Source organism: Canis aureus, chromosome 28 (genome assembly GCF_053574225.1).
Source record: "Canis aureus isolate CA01 chromosome 28, VMU_Caureus_v.1.0, whole genome shotgun sequence".
NCBI lineage: Eukaryota > Metazoa > Chordata > Mammalia > Carnivora > Canidae > Canis > Canis aureus.
This window is the reverse complement of record NC_135638.1, coordinates 38481761-38504696: the sequence shown is the minus strand read 5'-3', so window position 1 is coordinate 38504696 and position 22936 is coordinate 38481761. Positions and strand designations below refer to the sequence as shown.

The 22936-nt window shown below is 34.7% G+C and overlaps 1 protein-coding gene across 11 annotated transcripts in view; it reads right to left on the bottom strand.

The window, feature by feature from the left end:
• PXDNL (peroxidasin like) overlaps nt 1-22936 on the bottom strand; it is a 429362-nt gene that overhangs the window by 111938 nt on the left and 294488 nt on the right. For 9 of the 11 annotated variants that reach the window (XR_013367442.1, XR_013367443.1, XR_013367444.1 and 6 more), the window contains 4 exons: nt 19198-19269; nt 13053-13222; nt 10390-10507; nt 3142-3311 (listed from right to left, as the gene is read on the bottom strand). Coding sequence is in view for 8 of the 11 variants with exons in the window: in XM_077876968.1 (XP_077733094.1) it covers nt 3142-3311; nt 10390-10507; nt 13053-13222; nt 19198-19269 (530 nt within the window). In the remaining 3 variants the exon portion in view is untranslated. Of the gene's footprint in view, nt 1-3141; nt 3312-10389; nt 10508-13052; nt 13223-19197; nt 19270-22936 lie in introns of those variants that run through there. The other 2 variants (XM_077876976.1, XM_077876971.1) reach the window with 2 other exon arrangements.

Sequence of the window (22936 nt, the reverse complement as noted above, 5' to 3'; positions counted from 1 at the left end):
ATCAAATTTTCTGTCATTTTCAGGCAAATATAATACAAACTGACCCATTAAGTATCTTTGTAAATACAAAATTTAGACTTCCATATGAGGTGTTCCAATCATTGATTCATATAAGTATCATCTTTCTTGGAAATCTCCAACAGAAATTAAAGACTTCCTAGGGTGTTAAAAATGTCTAATTATTGAGTTTAATTTGGGGGGCTCCTTAATTTCTGAGATGAATATACCATTAAGAGTAGAAACAAATTTATTTAATCTAATTAATTCAACAATCTAGATTTATATTTTTAGTTTTATTTCTTTATTCATGAGAGACACACAGAGAGAGGCAGAGTCATAGGCAGAGGGAGAAGCAGGTTCTCTGTGGGGAACCCGATGTGGGACTCGATCCCAGGACCCCAGAATCACAACCTGAGCCAAAGGCAGATGCTCAACCACTGAGCAACCCAGGTGCCCAACAATCAAGATTTAACTTAATTTTAACAATACTGAATGCCTGAAGCTTGATAAAATGTTAAATGCTAAAAAGATATAAAGATGCACAAGATACTCCTTTCCTCTTAAGCTTATGTTTTAGCTATGAGGACAGAAGACATACCACATAGTCTGAAGAACTACAATATACCTTGGAAATCATTATATTACAGGAAGGTGTAAAGTGCTAGAGAAAAATGGAAAGAACTATTATAGTAATTGAGGTACAAAAGGCAGTGGAAGTTAATCAATGGCAGTGGAAATGAAAAGGAAGATAATCTGAAACATCTTGGAACCAAGTAGCTAGACACTTGATGAAGACAAGATCACAGTGAAAGGCTGAATCTGAAATTTTAGGAAGATATTAATAATATTAATAATACCAGTAGTGATGGCAAACAAAGATGAAGTGCAGGTGAATGTGCTTGACAGACATAAAAAAATTACACATGAAAACGAGGAAGAAGGCAGTAGTGAGATCAATCCAAATCTCAGAAAAGCCCCTGGAAAGTTAAAGCAATAACATCTATGAAATATACATTAATTATTCAAGTTAAATATTTGGGAATTGCTTTAAAACTCAAGGAGTGCTCAACAGAAGAGGAAGCAATGTGATTAGGGCAGGCCTACTGGATGAAGACCAGGTGGGGAGGGTGTGAGGAAGGCACAGTTGAAGCAGACTGAAGACCTTGGGAAAGGAGGAGAGGACCTTAGGAAAGGATCAGGAGAAAGTGATGCCCCCAAGTCAATGTAGGCGTATTCCTACATGCAGTGTCCAGCTTGACCCAGGGGGCAAAGTGAATAATGCTGTAAAAGGAGCTGGTGGGTTTGCCAATCAGAAATTGCTGAAGAACTCTGTAAGGAATTCCCATATTCAGTTAAGTGCATTATGTCTGCTGGAGTAACTTTTAGTTCAGGGCTGTCTTCTCTATTCCCTCTGTCACTGCCCTATCCAATGTCACTACTCTCCTCTGCATTATCACCACAGACTGTTGACCTCCTCACCTTACTCTGTCCTCCTGCTTGTCCTCTAAACTGCTGCCTGAGAGATCTTTGTAAAAGAAAAAAATCTCATTTTGATCACACTTAGAGTACAGTCATGAATGATTCAACTTATAGCTCACCAAATCTCATGTAATTCCCAATGGCCCTTCATCTGTATCCTCCAGGCAGCCAGAACTTCTGTCTTGAGTGTGCCCTGCTCTGTCTACCTTTACTGCCTTTCCACTATGATAAGGTTTCAATCCTATTTATCTGGCTTTTTTTGTACTTCTTGCTTTCAGCTTAGATGTCACTGGTCATGGAAAATCCTTTCTTGAATGAACACAGATCTCCAAGTCTGATCTAAGTGCTCCTCCTCTGTCAGGGGTACGTTGGAGCTGGCTCTAAAGAGTCAGTTATCAAATTTTTGGAATTTTTCAAGCTGGTTGTTAAGCATAGCCATTGCTAAAAATTAAATTACATGAACTTACAATTAAATAAATCTCATTAATATCAAAGATAAATTCTGACATTTACCACTTCTAATTAGTTTGCATTTTACTATTATCCAGGGTCTTGAGATCATTAGCATCTATTATATCTCCCTGATGGAAATTCTATGCAATGGTGTGCTACTACACAACTTTTCCTAACTCCAAATTCAGTGATGGTATGTCAATCATTAACAAATACTGTGGATTAGGGTTTTGCCTTCATGCCCCAGAGACGGTTTTTAAACAATTACCAGCAGGGCTCCTGGGTGGCTCCTGGGTGGCATCCAACTCTTGATTTTGGCTCAGTTATGATCAAGCCCCCTGGTGACTTGATCTATACTTAGGGGGGGAATTTACTTGAGAATTCTCTCACTCCCTCTTCCTCTGTCCATTCCACCCACCTCCTGTGCACACACACACATACTCTCTCTCTCTAATAAATATTTCTTAAAAAATAAAAATAAATATTTACCAGCACACAATTATCCTTTATGCTTCTATCCCCTTTCCTTACCCATCATAAAATTTATCATTTTATTGAATTATGGCTATCACCTAATACATTATAGACCTGGTAAGGTGAGACATATTTCTCTATTTCTCACTATTTCCATCACCTTCCTGAAAATGATATTACTAAAAATTTGTCACAGCTACTGTGTCTGGTTTATATAAAACACTGAAATTATGGTAAATAAAGCAAAGCTCCTGGAAAGTTAAAGGAGCACAAGTTATTAACTATATAATCTTCAACAGTTAGCTCAGCGGGCATTCAATAAATATTTGTGAGTGAATTGATTATGAATGAATAATTCAATGATTTGCTAAAAAGGATGATAGTCCTGCCTAGGTATCACTGATTCCATTTGAGGATGGAATCCATTTGAGGATGCTGGATCATGTTCTGAAGAAGCTGGATGGGTAATCAAAAGGAGGATAGCAGTCTTGGGACAGCGCCTATTGTGATTAGAAAAAAATAGAACTAAGGCAGGAAATTAAACTAAAATTCAAGAGAAAAAAACCTCAAGTTTCTGTAAATGATTAGGAAGTGATAGACAACGGCAATTGTTTTACTTTTAAGCATTCCAAAGAAGCAATATAAAGTCATTTTCTAGTGCAAATAACTGATGGAGAACTAATGCATTTACATTAAGTTCAATCAGTAAAATTAAAAAAAAAAAAAAAGTTGTACCTGGAGGACTGGAGTATCTAAGCATAGCATTCTGTGTCTTAACTTCCCCAGCTGAGTTTCTGGCCATACACTGATATTCACCTTGGTCTGACTCTCGAGTGTTTCGAATCATGAGTGTCCCATCATCAAACAAATTAAGTCGATGATCATCTTCCAAATCCAATGAGTGGCTGGAAACACACATTTTACATACACATTTAATCCCAGTCATATTTAAAATATTAGTAAGACTGAAAATATAGGACCTTAAAAATATCTTCAATGTATATTGATTTTTCAAATTGTCTTCATAATTCAGATAATTTTAATTTATATATTTTTAAAGATTTTATTTATTTATTCATAGAGAGAGGCAGAGACATAGATAGAGGGAGAAGCAGACTCTTTGCTGGGAGTCCAATGTGGGACTCGATCCCAGCACCCCAGGATTACGCTGTAAGCCAAAGGGAGACACTCAACCACTGAGCCACCCAGGCGTCCCCAGATAATTTTAATTTAAATCTTAGTTGTCTCTTCCTATTTCTGAGGTTGTAGCCTACACACAGGTTTCAAGTCAAGACATGATAGAAAGGAAAGAGGTTTAAGTGTCCTGCTTTCCAGGACAGCGTGAATGTAGACACTGAAGCCATTGTCTCCAGTGTGACAGACACTTCAGCACATTGTTTTATCTTTGAATTCCTATTAAAAAAAAGAGAGAGAAATCATCAAATGGTGATATGTGAGTTTTGTATCTCTTCTCTGTGAGTCATTCATTATACATTTATATTTTGTTAAAGAGTAGGAAAAAATTTAGAGTCAAGGCAACGTAACTCAAAGCCTAAGGATAATTATACAACGTGGCATTAAGTAAGCAAAAACCATTTACCCAGTTGCTGGATATTAGGCTCTTTTACCTGAACTGGACCATTTTGGAAATACTAGGAAAATGCTGTTATCAATTTAAATGGAAAAGCACAGTAGTGAAGACTATCATCCAGAAGATTCAGATACTGGTGATTTTTTGGGGTTATCTTTAGCAATAAATGCAAAGCTATTGACACATAAACATATGTCAGAAGTTTCTACAGAATGTTTTTGTTTCACCAGGGTACTTTTTCCCCTTTAAAAATACTGAATAATCATGTGTGAGAAGGAATATAAATGTATGCTTACTACTATGAATGTATTCAAAATAAAAAAAATCCCCCAACACACATTCATCACTTAATAAGCATTTATGAAACACTAACTATATGTCACCCACCAATAACACCCTTTATAAAGGAAAAAGTCCATTGAGAGGATTTCATTTCTCTCTTTTTTTAATTTGTTTGTTTTACAAAGCTAATGCTTCCAAGTAAACATCTGTCTACTAATTTAAAAATGTGTCAACACTGAAGAATAATAACTCCTCTTATTTTCATATATGTAAAAACTAAAGCATGTTAAAGAGATGGAGAAACCATCCTTATTCAGCAATTTTCATCACAAAGGATAAAGAAGCACACAATGGCTATATTTCACATTCTAAAAGAATGTTTCATTCTTTCAGAGTGGAGCAATCTGTTCTTTTTCACCCACTAAAAATGTCAATTTTAAGAACAACTAGTTACTCAATGAGAACTTCAAGTTACTATTTTTGAAGAGATTAGCTTCAGGAAAAACAATATTGTTTTTCAATGGTCAGCAATGCAAGGCATAAGAAACTAGATGCTGGATATTCCCATGAGTATAAACTGCAACAACTACTCAATGTCAGTAACACACAATGAACATCAGAAATCATTTTTTTTTAAACTGTACAAATTAAAAAGTCTTATTTAGTATTAAACTAATTATTTTATTTATTTTTTTAAAAGATTTTTAAAAAATTTTTTATTTATTTATGATAGTCACACAGAGAGAGAGAGAGAGAGAGAGGCAGAGACACAGGTAGAGGGAGAAGCAGGCTCCATGCACCAGGAGCCTGACGTGGGACTTGATCCCGGGTCTCCAGGATCGCGCCCTGGGCCAAAGGCAGGCGCCAAACCGCTGCGCCACCCAGGGATCCCTAAACTAATTATTTTAAACACAATTCTAAAATCATCTAACCTTGAACCCAATTAAACCTACTTTCAAAGGAATATGCCAGCAATAATGGAATTTCACCTTTTCCAAAGATGATTTAGTTTCCTTAAAATTTGTTCTAGGAACTTCTGAGCTGGTAATAGTGTCATAGAGATTTGAATAGTGATTTGAATAGTGTCATGCTCAGAAAGCATAGAAGCTCTGCACCTCTTCCCACATACCTTGCCCTATGCATATCTTCCATCTGGCTGTCCGTGAGTTATGTCCTTTTATAATAAACTACAATTTAACCCTTCCCAACTCCTTGGAATGATATGATAGACACAGTCCCTTCCTTCATGGAGGTAGAGTCTCGTCAAAGGACAGACTAGTAACAACATAGTATTTGTCTCAGCCTCCATGTGATGCCGAATTCTTGCAAAAGAAAAAGGAGGGAGAAGAGAGAGGAAGAGGAGATAAACAGTTGTGTGCATATATTACACACAGAGAAATAAAGCAAACATGGCGAAAAATTTGTTCTAAAATATCAAAGGTTGGGACGCTTGGGTTGGCTCAGCAGTTGAGCGTCTGCCTTCAGCTCAGGGCATGATCCCGGAGTTCCAGATCGAGTTCCACTTTGGGCTCCCTGCATGGAGCCTGCTTCTACTTCTGCCTGTGTCTCTGCCTCTCTCTCTCTCTCTGTCTTTCACGAATAAATAAAATTTTTAAAAAGTAAATAAATAAAATAAAATATAAAAAGTTACCAAATGTGTACATGAGATCTATCTTCTGGTTAGACAATGCAATGGAATTCACCAATTTTCACTCACTTGATTTAAACCCAACAGCAGCAAAACACACCATAAATTTAAAATACACCATTCCTTTTCTTAGTCATTTCCTTCTTTGTTCCTATCTTCTTCATTATGCTGATAAAAGTTGTTTGCTCATGAATCATGATGTTCCTTCAAAAATTCAAAGCATGTCTTCATGATTCAATATACGTATTGCATTGTCAATTTGATGCAAACCAATAGTAATCATATGTAAAAACACAAAGGTTTTCTTAAGTTGAATTTACCTGTTTTTCTTTCCTTGGAAATACGCCAATAAACATATTTGATTATTAAAGGAAATTCATTGCAGCAAACACTTATTAAGGGTTTTCTAAGAACTAGGCCCTATGGCTAGGTACCAGAAATATAAAGATGAATAAGTTATCATCTCTGCCCACATTTTAAAAATATCTTCCACATAAGAAAGCATATAGTGAGGGATGCCTGAGTGGCTCAGTGGTTGAGTGCCTGCCTTTGGCTCAGGACTTGATCCCAGGACCCTGGGATCAAGTCCTGCATCAGGCTCCCCACAGGGAGCCTGCTTCTCCCTCTGCCTATGTCTTTACCTGTCTCTGTGTGTCTCTCATAAATGACTAAAATCTTAAAAAAAAAAAAAGAGAGAGAAAGAGAGAGAGAAGGCATATAGTGAAAAACTATAGGTTAGAATATAGTTGCAAAACTTGCTTATAATCTACTGTAAATATTGTACTAATATTTGCCACAGTTTCCATTTTTTTTTTTAATGGCCAAAATTCCCACAGTCTAGAACCTCAACATTAAGAAAGGCATGAATGGTTTATAGTCATGTGATTATCTTGCTCGATATCCAGTGGCACTCAAAGATTATATATTAAAAGCCGAAGTCATTAGCCTTCCAGTCGTTTTGCAATCTTTTCCTATTACACTCCTATGTAAAATCCTTATTCTAACAAATATGATCTATTCTTTTTCCCGAATCCAATCATAATTGATTTCCATCCTGTACTTTTCTCATTCTTTTTCCAGCTGGTATGCTTTTCCTCCTTTTTGAATCCAATCAATCATTTATTAAAAAATTATTTTGATTGTTATTTCTAGGTACTGGTATTCACTTTACTTTCCTTCTGACAAGCCTAAAGAATCTGCAAACATTGACAAATGGTTGATATCTAATTTTATTAAATTATGGTCAAAAAAAGAGGTCTTTATGAAGTTGGTTCTTTGCTATGAGTTGAGATTTTTCTTTCTTTATATGTCATCAATTTTGATAAATATTCCATAGTTACTTGAAACCATAGCAGAGTGTAACTTTTCACGTAGCAGACATATATATTACATATAAAATCAGTCTTCCTATGTTGTTCCTATTAATTTATGTTCTTATTCTAAGAAAATAGTACTAAAATTTCTCCCCATAATTGACTTTATGCCAATTAATCCTGGTAATCCTCTTAATTTTGTTTTATTTTTTGGGTAGCTATTTTGTTAGGTATACAAAGGTTTGTGAACTCATATCCAGGTGAATTGTTGTTTTTATCTATGATCTAATGATATGCAATTATACTTTTCTCAAATTTATTTTGGTTGATATTAATCTTGATATAGACCTTTATTTTGATTAGTCCAACTTTGCTATTATCTGTTTACCATCTAGCTTTTACCTCCCAGTATCATAATGTTTTAGATAAATGTAAGCAGCACATAGCTGAAATTTTTAATCCAATCATAAGGTCTTTAAAAAGGCTATTTAAGTCTGTACATTTATTATTTTTATTAATGTATTTAAGCTTATTTCTTATGAGAAATGTTGTTCATTTTCTCTGTCCTTTGCCTTTCCTTTACCTTAATTCTACCTCTCCATTCCTTTTGTTGGTTGGTCTAGTTTTCTTTAATCCCTCTTTCTCTTCTCTTAGTATGAAAGTTGTATTCTCTTCCTGTTTCTTAGTATTTTACCATAATTTTTAACAAGTCTTCTTGACTTCTCAAAATCTCAAAGAGTCATTATCATTCTACACTTCAAAGCTGAGGCATGGAAAATGATTTAATTATGTCCTTTCTCCATACAATATTTTTGTTAGTATCACCTAACTTCTCTCTTACTTACTTCTTCTCTTACTTCTCTCTTACAGTTGGTCAATACTTTAATAATCTGTTTATTCTTATTTATCAACATATTTAAAAACACTTTGTTTTCACTTTTGTTTCTTGCATAGCACATCTTCCTTATTTGTAATACTTTCGGCAAATATTCCTAAGTAAGGCTCAACTCTTTGAAAATGTCTTTAATATGCTTGTCAGATAATTTAGCTGACTAAGACTGAAGGAAACTAGATTTTTTCCCCTTTAATAAGCTAAATATATGCCATTACCTTCTAGTGTGTAAAGTTAATTGTCCTTGTAACTTCTATGCATTTGAGGATAATCTGAAAATTATCTTGGAATGAAAGATTTTATCTCTTCCAATTTTCTGATCATAATGCACCAAGTATAGATTTCTTTTTTAAGCTCTGGTTGGGATCAGTACAATTCTTAATCTGAAATTTCATGATTTTTTTTTTAAATTTTTGGAAGAGTTCTCATAATTCTCTCTCTCTCTCTCTCTCTCTCTCTCTTTCCTTATTACTTCTCTAAACATTCTCTCTAGCTCACTATTTTTAACTTTTCTTTCTGGAATTCCCAGTGGATATGTCCTGGACCTGTGGATTATAATTTCCATGCTTCTTAACCATCCTAACAGCTAATTTATTTCAATGAACATACCTTCTAATTTTCTAATTCTACCATTGCTTGTGTCTAATCAGTTCTTAACCCACTGCTCTATGGACTCTAAAGTCAGGATAGAGGTTATTTCCAGGGGAGGAAATCAGGACAGTGTTAAGGAAAGAACACCTAGCTAGCTTTTAATGAATTGGTAGTATTATTTTCTTAGCCTAGTTTAGTTAAATAGATGTGTGTTTCAAATTATCTGCTGTACTATACATTTCATGTACTTTCAGTACATATATGATCTTTTTATAAAAAAAATACTTGATAAGTAAGCTAAGATTTGTTAATATTAAGCATTTCTTTGCATAAATTCTTCCCTTTCATCTCTATTTTTTTCTATATGAAAATGTTAATACTATAACAGAAATTTCTACTTATAATTTACCTTTCCTTCATTTTATTCCTTCTTTTTCAATTTCTTTGTTTCCTTTAAATGAATCTTAACTTCTTTAGTCACCATATTTAAAACCCTTATGTCATACATTCCATCAGGCAATATGATTTTTTATTTATCCCTTTCTGAATACTAGTCAGTACCTTTATAACCCTGAACACATAATGTCTGAATTTAAACTATTAAGAAGGCAGAGCAAGCAGTTTGAAGACATTACAAGCAGCAATTTCTATTTCTCAAGTACCCTTGAACAATCTCCAGATGGAAATAAATTGAAGTCTTCTATCAATTGAAGTCTTTCTCCTGGGCCAGATTCCAGATTTAATAGTATTCATAATTGCCTTCTTTCCAAGCTATTTTTAACCTGTACTTATTAGTTTTTTACTAGAATTAAAAACACATTTTACAGACATGTCTGGGTTTCTTACTATAATTACAAATATAAATTATATACAAAAAGACACAAACTATATCAGAATATTTTATCAAGAAAAGCATAAACATTTAATTATACACATGACAGAAAACAATCAGTGATATCTTGTGCAAGCATGGAAGAGACACATGCAAACCATACGAGGTACCAGTAATGTAATTAATGATAATATAATTGTCCAAGTGCTATAATTGAATTGTGTTAAGTATATAATTCATTCTATGTATCTATTTCATATTACTTTCCAACTCCTTTTTTTTTACTTTGACTTTAACTTTTTATGTTTCTTATTACTATTCAACTTTATGTTCACAGGCTTTTAGACTCATAGTACCATGTTTTATCAAATATTGCAATAAGAATAAAATAAATGACTAGTATTTTAAATAATCTTGCATATCCTTTATTGTCAATTCACTTACATAATGTTATACTGATTTACTATGTAAAATTTGCAACATCAAATGTAAAAACCAGTTTGAAACTAAAATAATTAAGATGAGGTTATATCTAATTATGTTCAGATTTTAAAACATACTATTTTGTTACTATCTAAATATTTCCTTCTAGAAATAATACAAGATTCCTTTATTCAATTTTACAATCATTGTTATCTGGAAATATACAATTTTAAGAAGTCTTCCAGATACTTTGGACAAGTCAAAAGATGAAATTTAAAAGACATTTTTATGAAATGTCCAGAAATACTGGCAATTTTGGAACTTTCATCTCTAAATAAACTAGTTGAAGAAAGATAAATGGATTAATGAAATTGGAAGAGAATCCAACACATGCTCATGCTCAGTATTTACTTGTTATGTATCCAAATAATCTCTGGTTTGGGATTTCCTTCAGCCCGGCAGGTAAAGTAGACAGTATTCCCTGATGTTACCTCCACATCCTGGGGCTCATAAGTAATTCGAGGACTCTCTGTAATAGAAGAATTATTGGTATGCTTTTAAAGATCCAAAATTTATGGTATTCTAAGATACTATTGGCAAAGGACTACAGATAATTTTAATTTCCTTCTACATTAAAGTTTTACAGATTCTACTGCATTTTCCCAGTAATATACCAGTTTAGATGTTAGACATATACTTAACAAAAGTTTAGAAGTTTGAAAGATTGGGCAGCCCCAGTGCCTTAGCGGTTTAGCGCTGCCTTCAGCCCAGGGCCTGATCCTGGAGACCCAGGATCGAGTCCCACGTTGGGCTTCCTGCATGGAGCCTGCTTCTCCCTCTGCCTCTCTCTCTCTCTCTGTCTCTGGGTGTCTCTAATAAATAAAATCTAAAAAAAAAAAAAAAAAAAAAGAAGAAGAAGAAGTTTGAAAGATTCACTGCATAAAGAAATTTCCAATGAAGTAAGTTAAACACATTTCCCTGTGCTTTTATTTCTAGTAGTTCAATACAACTATATTTAGAAGGAGTTTGATATTATGGGTCAATATTTCAAGCCAAGTACTTCAGTTGAGCTTGCAATTTTGCAGGCACTCTTCTAGACAATTAGCCATCTAACTACCTACTTTATGCAATTTATAAGAATTTGTATGCCTAGGCCTCAAACCTGGTTGAGCAAATTATGTATTAATATAAATGAATGTTTCCATTCTCAAATAATAATTAGTGGTAAAACACAGAAACATTTAAATTATTTTAATATGGGAGTGGATGATTTATTTTTAATCAGATAATATTGAATTTATAGAGAACAATGTAAAAAGGGGAATTTTGCCTGTCTATAGCAAACTTAATATAATTTTTAATTATCTTTCTAAATGATAAAAACTCTTCTTTTTATAAATGTATCATGTGAGACTTCCAATCATTAACAAATTTAACATGTCTGAGGAATGTTACATGGATCTCTATCAATCTTAACCACCTCATTGAAAGTCCATATGAACAACATCTTGGCTTTACTCTTTTTTTCAAAAAATGGTTTGATTCATTTATATATTTTTAAAAAAATAATGCAGCATTACAGTGTGTCAGGCACAGTGCTGAGACAGTGATGAAACAGTGATCAAAACAAAGTCTCTACTCATGGGCTTACAGTTTCATTGAAGCAACTGAAATTAAACAAACACAAAAATGTATAATAATATAATAAATGCCAAGAAAAATAAATGATGATTTGACAGATTGTAAAAGGGACTTGATGCTGAGTGTGTAGTAGGGAGACGGTGGGTAGAGAGTGAAATTAAATAAAACCTTTCCAAGTAATTAATATTTAAGAAGAGGGCTCTTAAAAGAAGAGTTGCAAGAAGGATATTGTTGTAAATAGCATGTAGTCAGTCCTTGAGTTGGAGAAAAGCTTAAGAATTTCTAGGAACTGAAAGAACATAGAGATGGCTAAACATCACTGAGCAGATGCACGGGCAGAATGAATCAAGGTTACAGAGTAGCCAGGAATTATAACATATAGGAAGTGTGACCTTGTAAATGATTTGGTGTTTCATTTTAAGGTGTGGGAAGCTATAAATGAGTGATAGCAATAAGAATTATGTAATCAGATCTGTGTTTTAAAATATCTCCCCAAATATAATAGATTAGAGGTGAAGAAAATGAAAGCTGGGACAACAGTTATGTTCTGTGTTCCTGGCAAACTTGACTATGACATAAATTGCAAGTTGGTAGTAAGAATGGAAGGTATGGACAAATCCAACTTATTTGGAAATAAAGACCAAGGCACTTTGTCTTAATATGGATGGAATTAAATTATATTAATATAATTTTCCAAATGTACTGCTTAAAGGAATTAAAAAATTGGCCTCAAGTGAATGAGACATTAGAAAGCAAATTTCTGCTGTATCACCTGAGTAAATTTTCAAGGAGCCCAATTATCACACACGTGCACACGTATGTATGTATATTCATTTTTTCATATTTAAAGCTATATATAAAAATAGATTAGATAGATATAAAGGTAGATATTCTTTTATTTATATTGAAAGCTTGCAGTGAGAACCAAATAATTTCTAAGAAGTGATGATTGGATTTTCAATTAAAGCCTGATAGAATTATTAAAGCTGTCAGAATATGAACTATGCTTGTCAAATTGAAAGTTTGCATTACTATTATGAATATTAATAATTATATGATCTAAAGTTGAAAAACTTCAATTATTGATTATTAGCACTTAAGTAATACTGGTATAAGTGGAACCTTTAATGCTGGTAACAGTGTCCTGTGGCCTTGTTGAAAAATAGTTTTCCTTATTGTTTCTCCTTTGAAATTTGGAAGTTGGATTAAAGGATCCTCAAGGACCGTCCCAGCTCTGGTTATGATGTTGATAAAAACTTCCTTAAATAAAAATGCAGATGATGAAAAGGAAATTGGCCATACTTTTAACTAAAACCCCTGGTAACATTTTCTGATATTACGCTCTTCCAAATGCAACATCATATAACAAACATTTATAGAAAGGGAACAAAGAAAAGACATTCCATTTTACACACAGAGAGAAAATTGCATACCACAGTTGAATTCTTCTACTGTTAATGAAGCGATGGAGCGTCCTTGGAGCCTTCGGGGATACTCGCATGTAGCAGCAGCCTGAATTTGGCCATTTCGGGCATAGCCTTGCATAAGTTCCCCCAGCCACATTAAATCACAGTCACAAACTAGAGCATTGGAATCCAGACGCCTAGGCATGTAGGCAAGAATTACAACTGTTGAAAGGGACTGTTAATTTTTTTAAAATCTTCTGAATTAAAATTTTTAACTTCCTCTAATGTACCTTCTCAGTCACATTTTTGACTCGAAGATTTCTAGTTACAAATTAACAGATTGAAACACATGCTTACCTGCTTGCATTTCTTGAACAAAAATAGATATATTTTCGTATTAGCAATATTTTTGGAAAGTACTTTGAGATTCAAAAAGTGATTTTTACTTAACATGCATATTATTTGATTTAAATAACTGTAAGATAAAATGAGTATTGTTTTAGAGAAGACTAAGAATTAAAACTATACATACTGAAATATTATAGTTCTTTTACATGTTAAGAACAAAGTATTTATATTTGGTGGTGTTCTTTTTAAACTTTTTCATCGATATTACTTACTAGAGGCTTTATTACCCAAAGGAAGCCTATAAATGCACTGTGTATAATTTGGGCAGCTGCCCAAGATGACTTGCTCTTTTCTCTTATAAACCACCTTGACATCAGTATAGATAGGTATGTGTTCCTTTGTGTTTTCAATTTTCCCTAGAAATTAGAGGCAGGGTTTTTTGAAGTTTCTTTCTTGTGTGTGCTAAAAGGCCTGGCTATCACTGGAAATGATGCCATTTTAAAAAGATCCACATCTGGAAGTGACTCTTAGAGGCTGTGATGGGTAGGCCCTTCATATTTTTTTGTGATATTTCCTAATCTATGACCGGGAGTTCCTCACTTTTGCTAAATTCTACTACATTTTCCTAATCCTCTCTAGCACTTTTTTCTCACAAAATAAAATTAATAGATAGCCAAAGAGATTATAGTGTATACCTCCATTCTTGCCAAAAGATGCATAGCAAAAGGGCACAGAAATGATAAATTATCTCTTTTATCCATCCCAAAGGTTAAAGGGCAGCATTAGCTAAATGAAATCTGCAAGAGTGTCTACAGCAGTAATCAGGTCACACTCTACACAAGGGAATTCCAGGGATGAAATGATAATATGAATATATTTATGATAGTGACAAGGGTTACATTGTTCACATTTTATTGTAATAATAATGCCTAATATTATTTTTAAACAGAAGTTAAAAATGCTGCAATTTTTTAATGATTGTATGAAATGTCTTTAAAAATCATTTGGGAAACAAAAAATCTTAGCTGCTTTAGCTTAGAAGCCCATATTAATATCAAGTTACTGGAACAGTTTTTAAAAGTAAAAGTAAACAAGTAAAAATCTAAAAGCAAACAAAAAAATCATGTTTTCTCTAGATTTACATAATAATTCCAGAAAACTGTAATTTTTAAAATAAGTTTAAAAAAATTAATGTCTGATAATTTTGCAAAGTATACTGTAGATGTTTAGTGCATGAGATTGTTATAATATGCTTAAATTGCATTATACTAAAAACAGTAGTTATATTTAGCAGCATTAAACTGTTAAATTAAGGGGGGAAATCTCATACTCATTAAAAAGTTGCTGAATGATATGGATTTTATTTGTTTAATGCTTCCATCAAGACTTCACATGAAACTGAGAAAATAAAACCATAACTGAAATGGAGACTATTTTCAGCCTTGTCTGAAGTGATGTATAAGAGGTAACAGTTAACTAGTGCTTGTTCAGCAAGGTATTGGTTTCAGTATCCTGGCTGTTTCTTGTGACTGACTAATTCACTGTATCAGCTACTTTGCTAAAAAAACATCTATCTCAAAATTAAGGAGTCCAAAGTTCATTCTGATTTATGTTTTGAGTTTATTGCCTGGTAAGTTTATCAAAAGCAGTTTGTTGTTAAATATTAAGGTATAGATTCTCCCATTAGTATCACCATGAGATTCTAAGTGAACAAAAGCCAGGACACCAACATAACTCCCTTGGGAACATCATAGTCATGAGACCCTAACAGTCTGGAATTTCCACTTCCCTGACATCACCATTGCTTACATATCAGTTCTCCATTAATCAGTGCTCCATGCTTTCCCATATGTATCCTCATGCTTATGTGGTTTAGCAACATTTAAGCATAAGATTTAATTTCTTCTTTATATGACCATTGACTTCAATTAAAATATTCATCCATAGCAGGGATACAAAACATGAATAAAACAACTACAGGATTTTTTTTTCACTTGCCACTTAAAAACCTCCTTTATGCTTGAAATAATATATAGTACTAGAACTATTTTTTTTTTCCACAAAAATCTATTTGGGGAGACTTTATAAATAGAGTGCTTCCAAATTCGTACTGGGAAAGCATTCTTTGAAACATTGCCTATAATTTAAAGCCATAGATTTTGAGAAATAAAAAGCTATCCAGTAAAGCAATAATAAAGGTGGGTTTTACTAGACCATACGTATTAGTAATATACTATGCTTAAAATCATTGCTATTTTACTGTTCTCTATTTTGAAAGTTCTCTTACATCAAATGTGACACCAGATACCCTAAATAAAAGACAACTGCCTTTTGATAGTATTCATTCAAGAATCACAACCCTCAAATAATTATCCACTTTGTCCTGCCCACTGCTCAGTTTACAATTTCAAAGGGGGAAAAAAGCATGGGGTAAATTCATATTCAAATCTTTCTATTTGAAAATACAGTAATATATCACTTGTACCTGTATAATCCCTTTCACCTAAAGATCCAAAAGCACTTTTTAAAAAGCATTTCATCAATTGTTTCAGAACTCTTGGAAGGAGTATGGTTGTCATGAGTTAGAAATGATATGGTCCAGGTGGGGAAACTACTTTCAGGGGTCACACGCAGCTCCCAAGGTGATAGGGCAGATGTGATTCACACAGGTTTCTTGAACATCTAGGTGCAACCAGCAAAGTGACCCTCCCCTAGTTGTTGAGAGACTTCATTGTGGAAGATGGAATTTATTTGATGATAGGTGCAGCTCATTTACTAGCCCTCAGTCACTTTCCTATATTCTGATTTTCATGTCTAAATTACAGCCTGGTCAGGCACATGTTTCAGGATTTGGAATAACTAGGTGCCAGTGCTCGCCATCTGAGACTAAGAACTCACGAATCTTGGAAGAGTTTACTGAAATCATCTATGTATCAGTTTATCATGGCCATAAGTGATCAGTGTACCATCTATGAAAACAGACACTCCATCAACACAACATACAACATTATCTTAAAAGTGGCTTAAAATATTTGAAGTCTATATAGTACATGCATATAAGATACATACTGGCATATCACTGTAAGTAGGATCTCGCTCTGCTCCTTTATTAGTGTTTATTTCTCTGTGTGTGTTCCAGCAATGGAGTGAATGCTGTTTCATTAAATGTAAGAGGTTAGAAAAAAAAAGCTGCTACTAAAATTTAACAAGAAAGAATAATAGAAAGAGATTAGAAAAACAAACGGGATCCCTGGGTAGCCTTGCAGTTGGCGCATGCCTTCCGCCCAGGGTGTGATCCTGGAGTCCCGGGAGCAGGGCCTGCACCAGGCTTCCTGCATGGAGCCTGCTTCTCCCTCTGCCTGTGTCTCTGCCTCTCTCTCTGTCTGTGTGTCTCTCATGAATAGATAAATAAAAATCTTGAAGAAAAAAAAAAAGAAAAACAAACAAGAGATTTAGCATTTTAAGACTTTCTGAGAGTCCTAGAAGTCAAGAATGATACCCAGATAGAAATTTATGTAGAAAAGAAACATTTAATGGGAATTATAATTGTAAATATACAGTGACTCTAACCATAACTGATAAAACAAATCCAACAAAAGAGAAAGAGGGTAAGTAAAATACTATTCCTCCTACTACCAAAATAAAGCATCCTATGACCTGGTTACAAAATACATTGATATTTTTCATTTTCCAAAAATGACTAAAGAATGTTAAGACAATAATAAGATACAATTACACATCTGTTGGAATGGCCAAAATGCAGGACACTGACAACACTAAATGTCAGTGAGGGCGTGGAGCAACAGAGCTGTCATTCATTGCTGGTAGAACCACAAAACGGTGCAGCCACTTTGAAGGACAGTTTGGCAATTTCTTACAAAACTTACTAAATACACTTTAGCCGTGACACCCAGCAATCATGCTCTTTTGTATTTACCCAAAGGAAGTGCAACTTATGTCCATTCAAAAACCTACACATGGATGCTTATAGCAGCTTTATAATTGCCAAAATTCGGAAGCAAGCAAATGTCCTTCAATAGGTGAATGGATAAAGAAACTGATATGTGCAGACAATGGAATATTATTCAACACTTAAAAGAAATTAGCTAGTAAGCCATGAAAAGGCATGGAAGAATCTTAAATGCCTATTACTAAATGAAAGAAACTAATCTGAAAAGGCTGCAAACTCTATGATTCCAACCATATGACCCTAGAGAAAAGACAAAACTATGGAGATGGTAAAAGACGGGCCTTAGGGGCAGGATGGGATGAATAGGTGGAACACAGAGGACTTTAAGGGCAGTGAGAATATTCCATGTTACATTAGAGTGATGATATATGTCATTATACATTGGTCTGAACCCATACAATGTACAATACCAAAAGTGAACCCTAAGATAAACTGTGGACTTCGGGTGATTATAGGGTATGAATTTTACCAAATGTACAAATTCCTTTGGGTTCCATTCTGTGAACCCAAAACTGCTCTAAAAGATAGTCTATTTTTTAAAGATTATTTATTTATTTATTCATGAGAGACAGAGAGAGAGAGAGAGAGAAAGAGAGAAAGGCAGAGACAGAGGCAGAGGGTGAAGCAAGCTCCATGCAGGGAGCCCAATGTGGGACTCAATCCCCAAGACTCCCTGGGCCAAAGGCAGGTGCTAAACCACTGAGCCACCCAGGGATCCCCTAAAAGATAGTCTATTATTACAACAAACAGGAATCAGTGTGCATACCATTCCAAATGGCTGTAGTGAAACCAGTTCTGAGAAGCCAGAAAATTTTGACAGAAAAATAGAATCATCAAACAAGTGTGGGTCCAAGCATAAAGAGCCCAACCCAAGGAGAAAAGGCAGGAATGCAGTGTCTTCTGTGTGAAGTGCCATGAAAGCAGACAGACAATATACACTTGACAAAATGGACTGCAGCTGGATAAGCAGTCCTCCTGATTATTCATGATCTTTGAAATGCAATGATTCCAAGCATTATTTCCAGCACGAGTTAAACACAAAATCATTTCCCCCAGTGTTCAAAATCTATCTAAGCTTCACATTTCCTAGCCCATTGACCTGGACCTGCGCATATCACACCAGAAAGACATCAGCAACAACGAGCCTTCAAAGGCAACTGAGAGATACACTTTTGTGATTTTTCCACTCTGTACCCTCCAACTAGCACTAGGAAGCAGGGCATTGGGCTTTTATCTGATAACTGGAACTAACTGAGGGGAAAAAACAACAACAACAACAACAACAACCCTAAATCCATCAACAATGCAGAAGCATACCCAGAGATCGAGGTGAAGAGACAGATCAGGGTAAAGGAGAGTGATTCACACAGGCAGAAAGAAAAGCAAGGTGGCCGAGGCTCAAACAGGATTGGGAGGTTCACTCTGAATTGTTTAGTGTAGGAAGAAATGAACAGTACCAGTAACCAACCATATGTGCAATGAGGGAAAACTTCTGAAGCCTGGACAGGGGAGTTAGACTTTCTTTGGAACTTCTCACATCTCTTTTTAAATAAAAGCTCAAGGAAAAGGAAGTCTTGGGAGTCTTTAGATTTGGCCAGCAAGGAAATTACTGAGAACCGGGGAAACTTCTATCTTCAAAATTCCTTTTGAATGCTACTTCTAAGAGAATACATAAAAGCTCAGTAGACTGCGTCCTCTATCACTCTGCAGTTAACGAAACTGTTTTCTCCCTTACACGCTGGAATTGCAATGATCTTTCATGGCCAAAGGAGACAAAGGCAAATCATTGCTTGGGATTTATTGATTTGGGGGGAAATTATAAGGTTTTGTGTTTGAGCACTTGCTTTCACTTACAGTCTCTTTAATGAATCCAGATGAGAAAAGCTCCCAGCAGGGATTTTAGATAATTTGTTGTTATGCAAAAACCTGAAAAACAAAAGATAACTTTGAATCAAAACACAGTAATGATGCTTTGGGGAGACTTTTTAAAAAATCGAATTGTGAATCCAAATACTTTTTTTTTTATGATTTTATTATTGTTTGATAGGAAAAACATAGAGAGAGAGTAAGAGGGAGAAGCAGAATCCCTGCTGAACAGAGGGCCCCATGTAACACTCAATCCCAGGACCCTGCGATTGTGACCTGAGCCTAATTAAGGCAGATGCTTAACCAGTTGAGCCACCTAGGCACCCTAAATCCAAATACATTTTTAAAAATATTTCAGTGAGAAAGGGCAAACACAAAATTGTCATTTGTGCAAGTACAGTTTTAAAGACTTACCTGCATGTATTTTCTCATCCATGGTTCTTGAATTTTTTTGTTTTATTTAGTTAGAGATTACAAATACTAAAGAGGGAAATCACAAAAATAACCTTTAAACACATAGGAAATCAAGGTAGAGAATGAATTCATCAAAAAGAATGGCAAAATAATGTATGACTGCAGCAGCTTGCAAGAGAACCATGATTAACTGGTTAACCATGATTAACTTGGCAGCCCTTTGTCTACTTCCACTTACTGGCCAGCAGCAGTTTGCTAAACTACAGTTCCATTTGGTGCTGCTGCGGTCCCTGGATCAGCCAGCCATTTGCCTGTTCCCTTTCAAATGTTCCCATGGCTTCCACTACCAGAGGCAAGGGAGGAGGCCCAGGCCACAGCATTTCCACCCCTCCTTCCACCTTGTCTGTCCTGCACTGGTTTGGGTTCCCTGAATGCTGGCCTGCCCATACTACTTCTTCCCACTGACTAGCAAATCACCAGCAAGGGTCCATCTGCTCACTAGCACCACTGAAAGCACATTCAACAAAGAGCATATGTATGAAGAGAGGATAAAACAGTAGTCTACAAAACAGAGGAAAGCGCCACGCCATTTATTTCTAGAGACAGAGAAATGGGCATAAATAATCGAATGTTGTATAGAAAACGTTAGCAATTAGCTACTTCCAGCCTCCCTCTGAATCTTACTTCACGAACAGTGCCCGGTCTCAAAATTAAATAAGATCATCTGACCATGTTTTCCTAGCAGTGTATGTTTTTAGCTTAATTTTAAGTATTTTATCTATTAGGGATTAAAGTAACAGGGTGTCAGCAGGAGTCGAAATAATTTTATGGCTTTGGAATTTTATGCATATCTTGAGTAGATAAAAATTTTTTCCTGATCCTCACTCTTTTAGTTCCTTAGTCTCATCTTCCCCTACCCGACCCAATTCACCAAACTCAGAAGCAATGACTAGGGAAGAAACAGTGAACAGTTAGGTTAAGATGAGTGTGGAGATAGAAGTCACACAGTAATTCTCATTTCTCACAAGCTCTGACTCGTATCCATATCTCGGGAGATACTGGAATAGAATTTAATGGAGAAGTAGCTTGTAGTCCATTGCAGCTGAACCTTAGGAAAGCCACATAATTTAGACAACTTATGTGTTTTTTTGTTGGACTACAAGCTCATTTCACTATTTTACAACTAGTAGAGTCTAGTGTGATAGCAACAGTAAAAAGGCTGCTGATCATTCTCTTAACATATTTAAAAGGCTGGAAATGGCATCAATAATCAGATATTGAAAGATATACCTATTTTCCAAGCCAAGTAGACCAGAATTAATTAACAGGCAAAACAAATCAACAAAAAAGCATAATAACAATTTCATAATCACAGATTTTGAAGGTATGTAAATATCAAAAATTTTCCTTTATTTTGTGCAATGACAAAATGTCCAAATTAATGTTATTTTAACATTAGTTTATGCCATACATATTATTGGGGTTCCCAAATCAGATTCGATTGCTACTTGCTATTTCTATAACTATTTGTTTTCAAGTAGATTACTCTCTCTAAACCTCAGTTCCCTTATCTATGAAATGAACTTATTATGATAATAGTTATTATTATTTCTCTCTTAGATTACTATGTCAGTGAGAGTATTAAAACAGTAGTAGTATTTCAGCAGTACTGTTCAGCAGGGGTGCAAAAATGTGTGCCTGTGCTTTCTTTTTTCTTTCTTCTTTCTAACTTCCCTGAAGTTAATCTTCAAAGTGCCTCTGCAGACTATTTGTTGAGTTCTGCTTATAGAAGTACCACTTTGATTGCTTTACTCCCAATAAGATCTCAAAAACACTTCTTGTATTGGAAAGTTCATATAATAATTATTTGCTGCTAATATTTTATGTCAAACTTGGTTAAAAAAATAACAGTATCCATTGCACTGAGATTTATACAAAGACTGATCTCCTTCCTGTGACAGAAATACACATGTTATCAAACAAGCCAAGCCACGAATGAGTTTTTTCAACATCAACGTTCTGAGGAGAGAAAAGTGTATCTTCTGCCTGAAACTTAGATTAGTATTTCAAGATATATCCACTGGAAATCCAAGAGACTTCTAAGAAGTAGAGAAAACTTCATATTCAGGTCCTATACTTTGAAAAAGCTTCTTGAAGAACCTTGGCTACAGTGAGATTTATGCCTGGTAAAGAAGACAGTTTCCAGGCTGGTTGACTCAATGTCAGTCCCTGAGGCTCCATAAAGCATCCAGTGTGATGCTGTTTCAAGCTGGTATTCTCCGCAAACCAATAAAACCAAATGTATTCTTAGTAACCATGAATGTTCTTTATAAGGAAGGCTTTCTTTCCACATTCTAGTATTTTAGACAGAGAAATCTGCAGTTTTCCCACCCAACTGTCAAGACTAAAATTCTCTCTAGTGGGAAATTTTGGAAGAGAACAGACATACCTACAAGGGAAAAGGAGAAACTTAGACCCCCAACCCCATATTTTCAAATATAAATACCAATAATCACAAAGTATAGGAGCTTAATCAGAACCAAAAAAATGGCAAGTAATGACCAAGACAAAACAAAGAAAAACCAACACCAGAAGAAGCAGGAGAATTCAAAGAACTAAAAAAAGAGAAATATAACAAAACACACTGTGATTAATATAATCAGAGATCTTTCAAGAAATAAGTATATACAGTTTTTATTTACATAGTAGAGGGGAAAGTAAAAGTTAAAGCATTTTTTCTTGGTCATTCCCTACTCCTTCAAGATCACTCATAGATCCTAAGATAATAGTCCCCTCTGAAAGGCACATGGTGCCATCACTGCCATAGGGCCTATAAAGGTTTCCAGATCTCCTTTGGGGAGCAGGAATCTCCCCTTCCCAGTTTTCAATGGAGGAAAGTAATGCTTATTCATCAGCAAAACTTTTTCCAACATTAAAGTTGGTGGCTTAGATTTTTTTGAGGTTATTAGTCATCATGATGCTAAACCTTGAATTTGCTGAGGTGGAACTCAGGGCTGAGAGCTGGTGGAGCAGGAAGTGGTACAGTTACATCTACTCCATTAAATACCTTCAGCAAAACAAGCACACAAATCCAACAATGCAATTTTATGCATTACAATTCCCATATTTCTATATGCAAATAAGGTTGGTGGGATGGCATGGAAAAGTGGTTGATTAGCTCTTTTTATCTTTTAACTTTACTTGTTTATTTCATGTATCAATATGAAAGCACATCTATTTCACAACCTACAGACTCCTAATTCCAATTTTTTCAGATATATTTTAATTCAAACAGAGTCCTGATTAAGTTTAG